Raw genomic sequence first — 14,049 nt, 5'->3', positions numbered from 1 at the left:
CTGTAGAGCACCTTGGAGTCACTCGTTCCGCATGCTCATGCTCATCCTCAGCTGCAGGAGCAAGGCTGCAGCTCCAGCGAGCTTCCCCTTGGTGTTCTCGCACTTGGCAGCACCAGCGAGCAGGTAGGATGACAAGTTTCTTTCCCTTTTGAATCCGGGCTGCTTCCGAGCCCTGTTTGCGTTCCCCAGGCTGGGAGCCGGGCCTGTGTCCCGGCACTATCCCCTGCATGTGCCTGGCTCTGCAGGAGCCTCCTGCCCAGGTTTGCATGCATAGAGGCACACTGGGGCTGCCCAGGACAGGACCCCGGGCATGAAGCCTCCTGGCAGGTCCCCGAGAGCTTTGACCGCTCGCCTCTGAGCCGTGCCATGGGTAAAACCGCAGTGCAAAGGCTGGTGGGAAGCTCAAAGGGGCACTTGGGGCGAGCAGAGCCCTTCTCTCACTGAGCACTGCATGGATTGCAACGCAGCTTATTGCAACAGAGCCCTGGCGGGGTGTCGCTGGAGCCCCCCCGGCAGCAGCAGCCCCATCACGGGGTCACGGCATCGCCTGGGCCCAGGGTCCCAACCCCTGCGCGCTCGAGGGACCGAGGTCTCAGCCTCCTGCGGGCACCTCAAGAGCACAGGACTCATGGTGCAGGTGCAAAGGCATAACCCAGGCCTGCTGCTGAAGGCTCTCCCTGGCAGGAGCAGAGCTGGGGGGCAGCATTCCCAGTGGGATGCTGGCGTGATGATGCCATGGGCTGGATCCTCAGTGCTGAGCATCTGGTCCAGCTCCTTTGATGCCCACTGAAGCCCGGAGCAGCCTATTGCCAGCGTTATGGCAGAACAAAGGGAGGGGGGGAAAAAACCCAGATGAGGAATCAGGAGGCTTTTTTAAATGTTTATTCTTCCTTCATAAAGAGACGTGTAAAAACTGGAAATAAGAAACTGGCTGGGCCAGAGCTCTGTATAAAAACACACCCATGCATAAAGAAACAACACTATTTTTATATTCGCTTTTAAGTTAAGATCTGTACAGGTTTACATTACTAAATAAATACGTAAATACAACCTTGCTGCTTGTGCTTTATCGCTGGGGGAGTTTAAGTGTTGGGGAGAATGGGCAGCAGCGGGAGAGGTGCCAGAGAGGGGTTGGTGATGCCCCTCGCACTCTCCCAGCACACTGGGGAAGGAAGGTCCTGGTGGGCTGGGTTGTGCTGGGAGGGCAGCACACCCCCAGCTCAAGTAATGCAGCAGTTGTGTTTTCCAGCCAAGTTGTCCCTGAGCGATGTGTGAGAGCCAGAGCAAGAGGCACAGCGAGGAGCAGCCCGTCGAGCTGGAGGATGGATGGCAGGTACCCACAGTCGTGCTCAGACCTCAGTGCATTCATCTTTCCAAGCTGGCTGAGACAGGGACAGCAAAGCCATGCCGTGGCCAAGGGAAGGGGAACTAACCCGCTTGACCAAGGCCATGGAGAAGGAGGTTTCTGGCACAGCAATAGTTTGCTGCCCATGTTGCCCATCCTGCTCCGAGGAGCTCACTCGCTCCCTGCAACCCCAGTGATCACCATTGTAAACCATTCCCACTCTCCCCTCAAAGTCCAGTTTCAAGCTGATTCCTAGCAGCAAGCAGAACCGCTATCACCTACATGCATTCACTCAACAGCTTTGAGAAGGTAACCCCAGAACCCAGTTAATGCTTGCCCACTCTGCATACAGTATTGAGCTTGCTGGCCAGCTTAGAAATGTCCTACAAGCAGAAGCCATTGCATGACGCCAGGAACCCCTCCAAAAAAGATGATCCAGTTAAAAGCCACAGGGATGCCCACATCCTGCAAAGGCCCTCTATGCACTGGTCCTGAAGACATCCATATAGTACCAGAGCTCCCAAGTGAGACCATCCCAGAGGCAGCTTGCAGTAGTTTTAGGCTCTTTGCATTGACCCAGTGAAATCCAAGCACCAGCTTGGATTTCATAAGGAAGCACCAACATTGAGCCCATAGCTTCAGCAGAGAGGACCATGAGGTTTGCATTTCATGAGAGGATCAACTCCTCCTGGCTCCAACTGTGCAATGGCTACTGAGGAGTCACAGCAGAGCTATCAGAAGATAAAATTCAAGTGTTCTTAGAGGTATTTGTGGCCTCAGCTTGAAGCAGGGAGATGCAGGGCTTGCCCTGCTCTTCAGCTCACTTCATACTGGAAAGATCCCTCCTTGACCAGCTGGGAGGAGATGTCCTCTGCAACCCCTCCGAGATTGATCTGGTGCAGGATGTCCAGCAGTGTGTTCACAGAGGTGTCGATTGTTCCTTTCTCCTGCCACTTCTTGAGCATCTCGATTAACATCTCCAGCCCACCCTCCTTCTCTGCGAGGGCAATGTCATTCTCCAGCAGATTCAGGGCTCGGCCGAACCTCTTCCAGTGGTCGTGGGGCACCTTTTGGGCAAAGGTGTAAAAACTGCTTCGCAAACCTGGAGGGGGAAAAGGGGAAAGCTCAGAGAACAGGGCAGAGCCTGGAGAGCAGGTTCACCCCTCGCTGCCCCCCAGCACATCCCTTGGGCATCAACACTTACGGGCATAAGGCTCTGCTCCTTGCACTGGAACCAGTTTCTTCCTGGGTTTCACACTGGGCTGCGAGGTCCCCAGCGCTGTCACCTGGAAAGACCACGTCCTCTAGCACCCACCAAGCCCCAGCACAAACGCTGTCCCCAAGCCCCATTCATGGGGGGATTGGAGACCTTCTCCCTCTCTCTGGGGGCTGTTGGGGCAGGACATCACCACACACCCCAAAAACACCCATCGTTTCCTGGCTTTGGGATGAGAGCAGGCCACGAGCAGGAGAGAGGTGTCTCGTGGGTCCTGGTTCCTGTCTGTCTGCCCGGCATCCGTGTTAAATCTGCAGAGGACTGTGGCAGCCGACTGCAGCGAGCAGATTTCAGAGTCCTGAACTCAGAACAAGGACAAGGAACCCCTCACTGTCTCCATGCAGGATCCATGGCCCAGCCCTGGATGCCCCCAAGCTGATGAGCTTGGTGAAGGCAGAGGAAAGCATCAGACCTTGGCCAAGTGGGATGGAGCAGAGGAGCACGCTCACGTACCTCTGGTCCTGGAGCACTGGGAGTCACCTCTCCTGGTGTCCCGGAGAGCAGCTGATCCCGGGAGAACTGCTCGTTGCGCATGTTGTCCTGTGTCCCCAGGCCCCTGCTCCGGAACCTCATCAGATGCTGCACCAGGTAGTCCTGTGGCAGGAGAGAAGCACAAACCAGCTGAGCTGGGTGGCCCTGGGAGGGCAGGGCTCACATTGACCCCTCAAAGATGCCACCTACAGCACGAGCATCTGCCCTGCCATGGTTCCAAGGGCATGGCTTGTGTGCTCATCTTGAGCTTGAAGTGACCCCAGTACAGCACAGCCCTCCCTTCAAACTGGGGTCCCCACTGGGGACCCTGGATGTGCCAACACACTGCCAGGCTAAAGGCACTGGGGAGGGAGCTGCAAGCACTCCACATGGAGCATTGACCCTCCTCTGCTAAGCCCAGATCTACCACATCCCTGCAGGGATGAGACTCATCCTCCTGCTCCTTTAGCCTTCCCAGGAGCTGTGGGCAACATGGGGAGCAGAGGACATGGGGGACCTCATCCCAGACACACAATGGCCCACCACTAACCCAGCAACTCACCACCACGCTGCAGGACTTCCTGCTCAGGTCTCTCCTGTCCCCTGGAAGATGAAAGCAGTGTTGTGATCCCTCATCCTCCAAAGCAGGTCCCTCTTCCCACCCATGCAGAGCCCTTGGTGAGGGTGGGATCACACTGTGCTCACCTGTGGAATGGCAGCAGTAGTGCTTCCAGAGGCAGAGGAGCACCACGAGGACCAGAAGTGCTGCCAGTGAGATGACCACGGCCAAGCCGGCTGCAAGGGGATAACACAGGGCGTGTGGGGAGATGCTCCTGGTCTCAGCAGCAGCTCTGCCCCATCCCTCAGCCCATCTCCCCCCCAACAGCAGCCCCACACGTACTAGAGAGGCCGGAGAAGGTGGTGGCGGGAGGCCCGCAGCGGCGGTCGCTGAGCGGCGTGCAGGGAGCCAGCTCCACCTCGCCCTTGGGACACCTGCAGAGGGGAGCACAGGACAGGCTCAGGGCCGGGGGTCCCAGCACCCGTCACAGAGGCACCCATCGCCTCACCCAGCTCACCGGGGCCGGCACTTCTGGCACATCTCGCAGGGGTGCTCCGGGGAGCAGAAGGTGCCGTTCCTGCAGGCGCATTGTGTGTCCCGGATGGCTCGGCAGGGACTCAGCTCCACCTCATCTGTGGGCGAGAGCAGACAGCACTGTCCCCAGCCCTGCACGCTGCGCTCAGTCACTCATGCTCATTAATCCTGCTGGAGCAAGGCCACGGAGCTGCTGCGAGGGCTGGAGCAGCTCTGCTGTGAGCCAGGCTGAGAGAGCTGGGCTGGGGCAGCCTGGAGAAGAGAAGGCTCCTGAAGGGGAGACCTTAGAGCAGCTCCAGTGCCTAAAGGGGCTCCAGGAAACCTGGAGAGGGGCTTTGGACAAGGGCCTGTAGGGACAGGACAAGGGGAATGGCTTTAACCTGCCAGAGGGGAGACTGAGATGAGCTCTGAGGCAGAAGTTGTTCCCTGTGAGGGTGCTGAGGCGCTGGCACAGGGTGCCCAGAGAAGCTGTGGCTGCCCCATCCCTGGCAGTGTTCAAGGCCAGGTTGGACACAGGGGCTTGGAGCAATCTGCTCTAGTGGAAGGTGTCCCTGCCCGTGGCAGGGGTTGGGACTGGATGAGCTTTAAGGTCCCTTCAACCCAAACCATTCCAGGATTCTGTGATTAACACAAGCACCTGAGCTGACCGCTAATGACCTGGGGCCTGGGGAAGACCAAGTCACTCTCTGCTGTTTAGTTTCAGTCTTACACTTTCCTGCCCTAAACCTGACTGTGCCAAGAGAAGAGCAATGCTTCCATCCAAGGCCCCCACCAGCAGCCCTCACACACCAGCTCCTACCTTCCCGACACGTCCGGCAGCCAAAGCAGTTGTGCAGGTCATTGGGGTATTCGATGTATTCATTGTCTTTACAGGGCAAACACTTGCTGAAGCCGTTTTGCTCTTTACAGTGGTCTTCAACATAGGTGCCTGCATGGGGGGGAGGAGAAAGAAAGGGTGTTTGTGTGAACATACAGGTCAGGAGGGAGATGTCTTTGTAGAGAGGGAGGAAAATGTTCCCATAATGAGTCCTCAGATCTCATGATGAGACAAGTCCCTATTCTGCCAACCGTACCCTGGCCTGTAGGGACAGGACAAGGGGGATTGGCTTTAACCTGCCAGGGGGTTGGAACTGGATGAGCTTTAAGGTTCTTTCCAACCCAAGCCATTCCAGGATTCTATAAGAGTGGAGCATGGGAGAGCTGGAGCTCCCGCTGCCTCCTCACAGGCAGCAAGGACACCACCATGGTGACAGGGTGAGGCTGCACAGGGTGTGATGGTGAGATGCTTACCCGCAGCGCATTTCCTGCAATAGATATTGCTGTTTTGGACTAGGTAAAACTCTTCCTCTCCCCTGCTTGGGTCCAACAGATCCAACTTGTCCCTCCTATTCAGTGCCAATGCAGCCGTTCCCAAAGAAACTTCCTGTTAAGCAATAGAGAAAAACCTGGTTTGAAACCCACCCCAAATCCATGGGGCAAGGGAAGAAAGAGACGGCCAAGGGCTCTGCCCAGTGTGCTCAGACCAAGTGGGAGAGGAGGCCTGGGATGGCTCAGAGCTGCTGGACCCAGTGACCATACCTCCCCTCCATGCAGGTGAAGGGCACTTCTCCCATCACAGGGTGATTATTTCCTTGGCAAAGCATAGGTCAAAGGTTTGCAAAGGGATTCCCGTGTGCCAGGTTATCATCAAGGCCAAAGTTCCCTAACGCTTCCTCAGGATAACATCAAGCCCCTTTTCCTTCCCCAATTGCTGAGCGCGTGAACCCACAGCACCGAAGAAAGCGGCAGAGGGATGGGGAGGGTGTTTGTGGGGAGGAAACCAGCCCCACGGCTGGTACATGGCTCCTGTGCCCACCAGAAGCACCCTGGGCTGCTCCAAGCTCCCAGTTTCCGCCTTATCCGTGTTATCTTACTGCGGATCGGGAAAACAAGGGCCACATTTCCGCTGGCTCCCGAGCACCTTTCCCTGGCTCAGCAATTCCTGTACCGGGTCACGCCAGCTACGGGGGCACAACACTCGACAGGGACAGACACTCACCCCATCAGGGCCTGGGGGGCTTTGGGGCACCCCAGTGTCCCCGCGTGCTCAACCAGCACAGGGCACAGCTGCCCCATGGGGATAAACCTGCTCCTGCCTCCAGCCTCTCGCCCCTGTAACCCTCGGATCCAGGGAGACGATGCCCGGCCACGCTGCAGTGACAGCCTCGCAGAGGCATTTCCCCTTTCCCCTCCCACTATGAGCATGAAACCTGCCTCTTAAGGCAAATATTTCTTCTGTGACTCAGAAGCTGCTTTGAAAGGTTAAAACAATAGAGACGCCAGTGCTCCTGCCTCCCCCTGGGCCAGCCTGGCCATGTACAGAGCTGCTCCCCTCCTCTTCCTCCCTGGACATCTCCCAAGTGGCTGCAGCAGGTCACGGGGCTGCAGAGCGTGGCACAGACCACAGACACCACTGCTGAGACCCTGTTCTTTACCACCAAGGCCAGGTTGGACACAGGGGCTTGGAGCAACCTGCTCTGGTGGAAGGTGTCCCTGCCCGTGGCAGGGGGTTGGAACTGTGGGAGCTTTAAGATCCCTTCGACCCAACCCAGGCTGTGATTCTATCCAAACTCTGCCAGGCCATGAGGGTGATCGCAGCAGCACCACAGCACAATGTGCTGTGCGAAAGGCCCCTTTGGTGCAGGGGGAGCTTTTCATGAAACTCAGGCAGAGCTTGCCCGAGTGCATGATAAGGTTTATCAGCCCACAGCACCTTCCCCAGCAAATGCAGTTCAAGTACACCAGCCCACCGCAAAGCCCTCGGCAGCCTTGACTAACCCTGACTAAGCTATTGGTCTCCCAAAGCGCTGGAGAAACCAGGCTGGGAGCTGTGGGTGAAACCAAGAGTAGTTTTCACCCAGGGTACACATCCCACACAAAGCCACGCTGCCTCGAGGCAGAGGAATCTGGGTACCCTCCGCAGGTAAAAGCCTCTTCCTTCAGGATGATCAAACCTTCAGGAAAAGCACCGGGAAGCACCAAGCTTTGAACCTTCCCTTCTTCCATCCCCAATGTGTTTTTCTCCTGAAGGGATCCCAAGGAAGGAGCTGGACCCTGCAGCAGAGGACAGAGCCCTCGCTGAACTCCTGAGCATCCACAGCCCTGCATCGCGAGAGGCTCTCAGCCAGTGGAGGACCAGGGGTAAAGGAGGTGCCAGCAGGCACCCGACTTGCTGCTGCTCCATGGGCACGGGTGTGACTAACGCAGGGAGGTTCCCCCCCCGGCTGCCCGCAGGTGGAATGTGAGCTCCCACAAAAGCACGGATCCAGGAGCATTCCTTCTCAGCAGCCCATCACAGTGGCCAAGGTCCAGGCATGACGCAACAGGCACTGGTGGAGTGAAGGGAAGAGCTGCAGCTACAATATCGTATGATTATTACGTGGGCATTGTCAGTCCCAGCAGGTCCCTCCTCCCCTTTCATTGCATTGAATGGAAGATGGGAGGAAAAGGGAAAGAAAAAGGATCTTAAGAGCGTGCCCTTAGGTGATGGGTTTAGTAAGGCCTGACTTCACCAGGCACGTCTAAATAAACTCTGATAAGCAATATATCGAAGGGACTGGATGAGGAGCTGACTCTTTTCAAACAGCTACGGGCAGTGCTGATTTCAATGAGCGGAATTCCAGTGCGGAGCAGGCAACCACATGTCCTGGAGCCATGGTTCCGCTGCGATCCCTCGTGGCAGCACGGGCCTAAAATTCAGGGTAGGATCCAACTGACTTGAGATGAGACAAGACTTTAGGTATTTCCGAGCTCTACGACAACGCCCAATCCATGGGCAAATATGATCCACGCAGGTGGGATTTTCTGTCCTAAAAGCCAGCGGCGCGCAGGGTTTGGATATCACTTGGGCAAGTTGGAGAGGCAGCATTCCCGCACCAGGCAGCATTCCTGCCCGCGTCCGACCCTGATGCCTTCAAACACCCCGCTCAGCCTTGGCATTGCCAAGACATCCCAACACTGAAATGGCGATCGAGGCTGGGAAGGGCAGGGAGTGGAAATCCCCCTGGCACAGGCCTCCAGCCCCACGTGGAGCCCCATGGCCCTCGCTCAGCCACTTGCCCGCAGCCCTGCACCAGGGAGGCTGAGATCACCATTCCCATCCCACCTCCACGCTGCTGCTCCCACCCTGCCCCAAAGCCCCCCCATGCCCTGCTGAACCCCCCCGGCGCTGCTGCCCTCCCATCAGCCCTGGTGAACCCCCCTGACCTCCACCTGCCCATTGGGCCCCGCTATAGCCTCAGCTCTCCCCATAGCCCCTGTGCCATGGGGGACACCCTATAGCCTCAGCCCCCCAGTCCCCTGGACCAGGCGAGCCCCCGTAGCCCTCGCTCTTCCTACAGCCCCCAGACTAGGTGAGCCCCCCATAACCCCGCTCCCATCATGGTCCGTGGGGCAGGTGACCCCGCTATCGCCCCAGCTTCCCCCCAGTTGGAGGGGGAACCCCTATGAACCCCAACCCCCCGATCCCCCCCATATCGCTGGTTAAGGGGACGCTGCTCCCTCCCCTGCTCTCCCCAGGCAAGCCCTAACCCCTGCTCCCCTAGACCAGCGGCACTCCCCATTCCCACCGCCCCCACCCCGGCTGAACCCGCACCCCCATCCCAGGGCAGCCCCAGACACCCCTGTTGCCCCCCCCATTCATTGTGTGTCCCCCCCAGCCCCTTCGCAAGACCCTTCCCCAGCGCGGCAGCCGCAGCCCCTCGACGGCGCGGCAAGCCCGGGCATGCCGCGGCAGCACCGGGCAACGCCAACGGGGGTCCCGGACCCCTTCACACAGCCCCCCACAGCCCCCCACGGCGCGGCCCCGGCCCCACGTACCGTGACCAGCACCAGCAGCACCAGCAGCGGCGAGGGGCAGCGCCGTCGGGGCGCGCAGCGCAGCACCGGCCGCATCTTGCGCGGCAGGGAGCGGAGCGGGGAGCGGCGGCCCCGCGGGTGAGCGCGGCACCGGGGACGGCTCGGTCAAGGTCCCCGGGCACGGCTCAGTCAAGGTCCCCGGGCACGGCTCCGTAAAGGCCCCGGGCACGGCTCCGTAAAGGCCCCGGGCACGGCGGGGTGCGCAGCGCCGAGCGCGGTGAATGGGACTCTGCCTGGAGCGGCGCGGTGAAGGCGCTTATCTAGGCGGTAGGAGGGAAGGGAGAGGAGGAGCAGGAGGAAGCGGGCGCGGAGGAGGCTGGCCCGGCCGGGGCAGGGCTCTGCCAAATCCCGTGCGCCTGCCACCACCGAGGAACCGCGCCGGGGCTTCGCTGGGGGTTGGTGACAACCGCAGGGGCTGAACTCGCCTTTCGGAGAACTTTCCTTTTCTCACGCATCTTATTTCCCTTTCTATTCATCCCTTTTCCCGTCCCCAACTCGTTTTCCAAGCTCCCCTTTTAGCTAGGAGGCACCAGGAATGCCTCCTGCAGGGTGTTCTCACTTTGTCCCCATCACACAGCAGCCCCCTCGAGCGAGCAACGCCCCAAGATTTAGTTTTCCAGGGAAAAGGGGGTTATACAAACATGCCCCGGTGGTAAATCCCCGAGGCGCAAAGGCATGGAAACGCTCGCTCCTCTTGCAAAATAGCCATCCTTTCCCAACAAGCTGGGAAGTGGGGAAGGTCCACCTTGGGTTTGGGGTGGTTTTGTGCAGGGGAACTTGAGTTGAAAGGGAACAAAACGTGTGTAATGTAAAGCTTTGGACTTTCTGCCGTTGCACAATGTCTGCAGTCGGGTGATGTGGGTAGGCACTAAGATCTTGTTGGCATCATGGAGATGTGTTGGGATGGCTCCTGTGGCAGGAGCATTGGGATGGAAGGATACAGGCAGAGGAGACAAGGAGGGGGTGCCACCTTCCATGTCAATGAGTGTGCAGAGCTCTGCCTGGGGATGGATGAGGAGCTGAGCAGAGCTTATGGATCAGGATTAGAGGGAGGGCAGGGACAGGGGACATTACAGTGGGGGTCTGCTATAGGCCACCCAACCAGGAAGACTGCAGGGATAAGGTCCTCTACAGACCTTGTGTGTCTATAGGTGTGTCCTGGGCCTTTAGGGACAGGCCAAGGGGAATGGCTTTAACCTGCCAGAGGGGAGACTGAGATGAGCTCTGAGGCAGAAGCTCTTCCCTGTGAGGGTGCTGAGGCGCTGGCACAGGGTGCCCAGAGAAGCTGTGGCTGCCCCATCCCTGGCAGTGTTCAAGGCCAGGTTGGACACAGGGGCTTGGAGCAACCTGCTCTAGTGGAAGGTGTCCCTGCCCTGGCAGGGGGTTGGAACTGGAGGAGCTTTAAGGTCCGTCCCAACCCAAACCAGGCTGGGATGCCATGAAATCAAAGCCGAGGCAGAGTTACAGTGACTTGTGACTTGTTAATCATTTATTCTTCTGAACACTGAGCTGACTAATCCTGGTGTGCTGGTGGGTTCAGCAGCCGCGGCTTCTGGCTTCTCCCTTCCTCCCTCAGAAACACGGTGACTCACCGAGGCTGAGGGGTGAGTAATTGGAGGCACTGATCCTTTTCTAATCGCTGCCCAAAGCAGAAGCAAGGGCAGGTGAGAGCCTGAAAAAGGGAGCAGCATTCCAATGGTGCAGCCAGGAAAAAAGCTGCTTGCCAGGGAAAGGGCTCAGTGCATTGAACACCTTTGTGCCAACAGGGCTGCTGAGCAGCTCACCACCACCATCATCATCCCCATGACTTGGAGGAAGGCAGCGAGGCTCCTTGGCTCCAGCCAGATGAGCAGAGCTGTAGCTAACCCGTTCAAGATGTGGATATTTGGGAAGCATCTTCTCTTTGGTGACCACACTCATGGCAGATCAAGTACTTGTGCACCCAGCCATGAGCCGGGCAATGGAAACCTGGGTTTCTCCTTGCAGCAGTTTGTGCCTGTCTATGCCAAAAATAGTTAAGCTGAATTGGGATTTGCAGGAGAAGAATTTCTGCTTGTTTCCTGGGTGGGTACTTCTATTACAAGCCCCAAAAGTATGCGGGGCCTTTTGTTTAACCAAAACCATGTGTTCTGGCCTCTAGATACCACTGACTTCAGCTGCAGTCATTTGGGTCCTTAGAGAACAATGAATTTTCCAGTTAGCTCACAGTAAGTGCCAGCCCACTGCTCTGTGCACATCCAGCAGGATGGGGAAGGACCTGCTCCGTCCTCTCCCTGAAAAGCCACCCTAGTGCTCCTTAGGGAACGGTTGTGCATAAACTCAAGATGGGAGGAGGTTTCCCAGTTTGCCCCATAGTTTGTACTGGGCTCTCACACACATCTCAGCAGCAGGAGGTCGACCTTCAGCATCCAGCCCCTGACAACCACATCCTCCTCCTGCCAAACACTTGTTACAAAGGCTCCGTGCCTCCTCCATGCGTCTCAACCTCCCCATGGATAAAACGGGACTGGCAGAGTTGTCTGCACTGACAAACCACAGAGATAACATTTATACAGAGCTCCAGACAAAGGCAGCTTTGTGTCGGGCCGCGGGTGCTGAAGCTGGGGAGCGATGCTCACCCTCTCCCACTCTCCAAGCTGTGGGACATGCCGGCAGATACGTCATTCCCCCACCAATTCAAGCAGGAATTTCCACTCCAGCCATGCTGCACGCTGCTTCCATTTAAGGCTGATTTACAGGACAGGCTCTGGGCAAGAGAACGGTGTGTTTTTATCGCCCAGGGACAGGCCTCCCCGCAGGCACACAGTCCATATCACGGGCAGCCTGCTCACCCCCAAAGCACCCCCTGAACCAGGAGCCCCTCAGGACCCAGCACAACAGAAGCATTGGGGGTACATTAACTCCACCAAGAAGAAGAGGGGGTTTAGGATACCAAATTCCCTCCCTGCTTCCTCAGCTCTGTTGTAAATGGGTATTCAAATGAGCACAAGGGTTTGAGCAGGAGCGGGGCTCGTGTCCCACTCCGTGGCAATGGGAAGAAGGGAGACGGGAGCCCAAACTGCCCCCAGAGGACAGCTGTAAGGAGCTATAACAAACGGCTGCTGGCTGGGGAAGCCTGCTCTTATCAGCCAGGGTTAGTGGTTAACCTCATGTGAGCTGGTGCCCTGTGGCGCTCCACAGCTCAGCCCCTTGGAATACTTATGTCCTGTCTAACGTAGTGTCTGTTTGCTCATGGTCCACCTTTAAAAGAGATTGGGGGGGGGGTGAAAGAGGCTCTAATCTCCCCTTCCAGGGCATCTTGCTTTTAACTGTGACCCTCAGCACACGCTGGGGAGGTGATGGGGTACGTGCCCTTGTATCTGGTATTTCTGAACATCAGCATCCAGTTTTACCTTCAGCTTCTTGTTCCCTCGCGGCTGTTTTCATGCCTGGGAGGGATCTGAAGCCACCTGATAACCTTGGCCTTCCCCCATCCAGATTAACAAGTGATTTGTCTCATAAATGCCAGGGGTTTAAAATGCCTTTTTTAAAGGTTCCTCTTTAAAAGAGGAAGGGAAAAGCCTTGTGCTGTGACCTTCCTGCGAGCAGAGCTTAATTCCCCACAGCACAGCACCGCAGCAAGTCACCCACTCCCTCCATGCCTCAGTTTCCCCTCTGAAACGGAGGCAGAGGAATGCTCAGACTCCTGCCTTCATTCCCTTTTCCTGCCTTATCTTTGAGGTTTGGGAGAAAGGATGAGGAAATCACCCTCTTGTATTTGCTCATCCTTTCTCCCTTCACCCTCCCTGAGGCAGCTTCCCTGCCTTCGAGCCTGCAGCCGCTGGGCAAGGGAAAGTGTTAAATCCCTCCTTCCCCTGCCAAGCCAGACAGCTCCTGAGAGCAAGAGGAAGCTTTCAACAGCAAATAGAGCCTGAACTGTGATCTACCCCTTTCCCTTCCCTCCTCCCTTTTCTCCCCTTGAAGCAGGACTTAAAAGGAGCTCTGGGATGAAGGAGAGGGGTGAGGGTGTTGCAGGCTGAGCTGCAGCCCAGGCTCCATATCCAAACCAAGGTATCCGCCAGGCTTTGAACCTGGGACACAATCACAGACTGGTTTGGGTTAGAAGGGACTTAAAGCTCATCCAGTCCTGACCCCCTCCACAGGCAGGGACACCTCCCACTAGAGCAGGTTGCTCCAAGCCCCTGTGTACAACCTGGCCTTGAACACTGCCAGGGATGGGGCAGCCACAGCTTCTCTGGGCACCCTGTGCCAGCACCTCAGCACCCTCACAGGGAAGAGCTTCTGCCTTTTATCCAACCTGAACTTCCCCTGTTTCAGCTTGAACCCATCGCCCCTTGTCCTATCGCTACAGTCCCTGATGAAGGTCCCTCTCCAGCATCCTTGTAGCCCCCTTCAGACCCTGGAAGCTGCTCTGAGGTCTCCACGCAGCTTCTCTTCTCCAGGCTGAACAGCCCCAATGTTCTCAGCCTGTCTCCATATGGGAGCTGCTCCAGTCCCTGATCATCCTCGTGGCCTCCTCTGGACTTGCTCCAACAGCTCCATGTCCCTCTTATGTTGAGGACACCAGCCCTGCACACGGTGCTGCAGGGGGTTCTCATGAGAGCAGAACAGAGGGGCAGGATCCCCTCCCTCGACCTGCTGCTCACGGTCTGGGGGTGCAGCCCAGCACATGGGGGGGTTCTGGTCTCAAGTGCACACTGAAGCCGGGTTATGTTCAGTTTCTCATTGACCAGCACCCCCAAGTCCTTCTCTTGAGGGCTGCTCTGGATCACTGGTTGTCACATGTCACCCTGTATCACAGCTTTTTTTGTGCTGCTTTTGGCTGGAGTAGTTAATTTTCTTTGTAGTAGCTACTATGGGGCTATGTCTGGGTTCTGTGCTGGAAACACTGATGATAACCCAGGGACGTTTTAGATACCACTGAGCAGCACTTACACAGAGCCAAGGCCTTTTCTGCTCCTTGCAGAA

At 57.2% G+C, this 14,049-nt stretch overlaps 1 protein-coding gene across 4 annotated transcripts; it reads right to left on the bottom strand.

Moving 5' to 3' along the window:
* Nucleotides 1-866: 866 nt before the first annotated feature.
* On the bottom strand, nt 867-9,372 carry LOC115618487 (tumor necrosis factor receptor superfamily member 10B-like). 4 transcript variants are annotated; one of them, XR_004390011.1, is made up of 11 exons: nt 9,043-9,312; nt 5,476-5,608; nt 4,985-5,113; nt 4,169-4,283; nt 3,994-4,085; nt 3,798-3,887; nt 3,655-3,695; nt 3,075-3,215; nt 2,762-2,919; nt 2,550-2,631; nt 968-2,447 (listed from the first exon to the last, which is right to left on the bottom strand). XR_004390011.1 is itself a non-coding variant. In XM_030510103.1 (10 exons), exons 1-10 carry the CDS (start codon nt 9,115-9,117, stop codon nt 2,161-2,163), a joined length of 1,185 nt encoding a protein of 394 aa, XP_030365963.1. In that variant the 5' UTR covers nt 9,118-9,372; the 3' UTR covers nt 867-2,160. The 4 variants fall into 4 exon arrangements, 3 of the variants coding, with proteins under 3 accessions (XP_030365963.1, XP_030365962.1, XP_030365964.1); XM_030510103.1 differs by lacking the exon at nt 2,762-2,919 and having other exon boundaries at nt 867-2,447; nt 9,043-9,372; XM_030510102.1 differs by lacking the exon at nt 2,762-2,919 and having other exon boundaries at nt 3,655-3,887; nt 9,043-9,290.
* Between the last annotated feature and the right edge of the window lie 4,677 nt (nt 9,373-14,049).

This window comes from Strigops habroptila, chromosome 21 (genome assembly GCF_004027225.2).
Source record: "Strigops habroptila isolate Jane chromosome 21, bStrHab1.2.pri, whole genome shotgun sequence".
Taxonomy (NCBI): Eukaryota; Metazoa; Chordata; class Aves; order Psittaciformes; family Psittacidae; genus Strigops; species Strigops habroptila.
The sequence above is the reverse complement of the archived record's forward strand: the minus strand, read 5'-3'. Positions and strand labels throughout refer to the sequence as shown.

Excerpts from the sequence above, each read along its gene's own strand:
- LOC115618487 (XM_030510102.1), bottom strand. The coding sequence starts at position 9,117 with ATGCGGCCGGTGCTGCGCTGCGCGCCCCGACGGCGCTGCCCCTCGCCG. Across the intron at positions 5,609-9,042 it reads TGCTGCTGGTGCTGGTCACG|GAAGTTTCTTTGGGAACGGC; the intron begins GTACGTGGGGCC and ends ATTGCTTAACAG. Across the intron at positions 2,448-2,549 it reads AGGAGCAGAGCCTTATGCCC|GTTTGCGAAGCAGTTTTTAC; the intron begins GTAAGTGTTGAT and ends TTCCCCCTCCAG.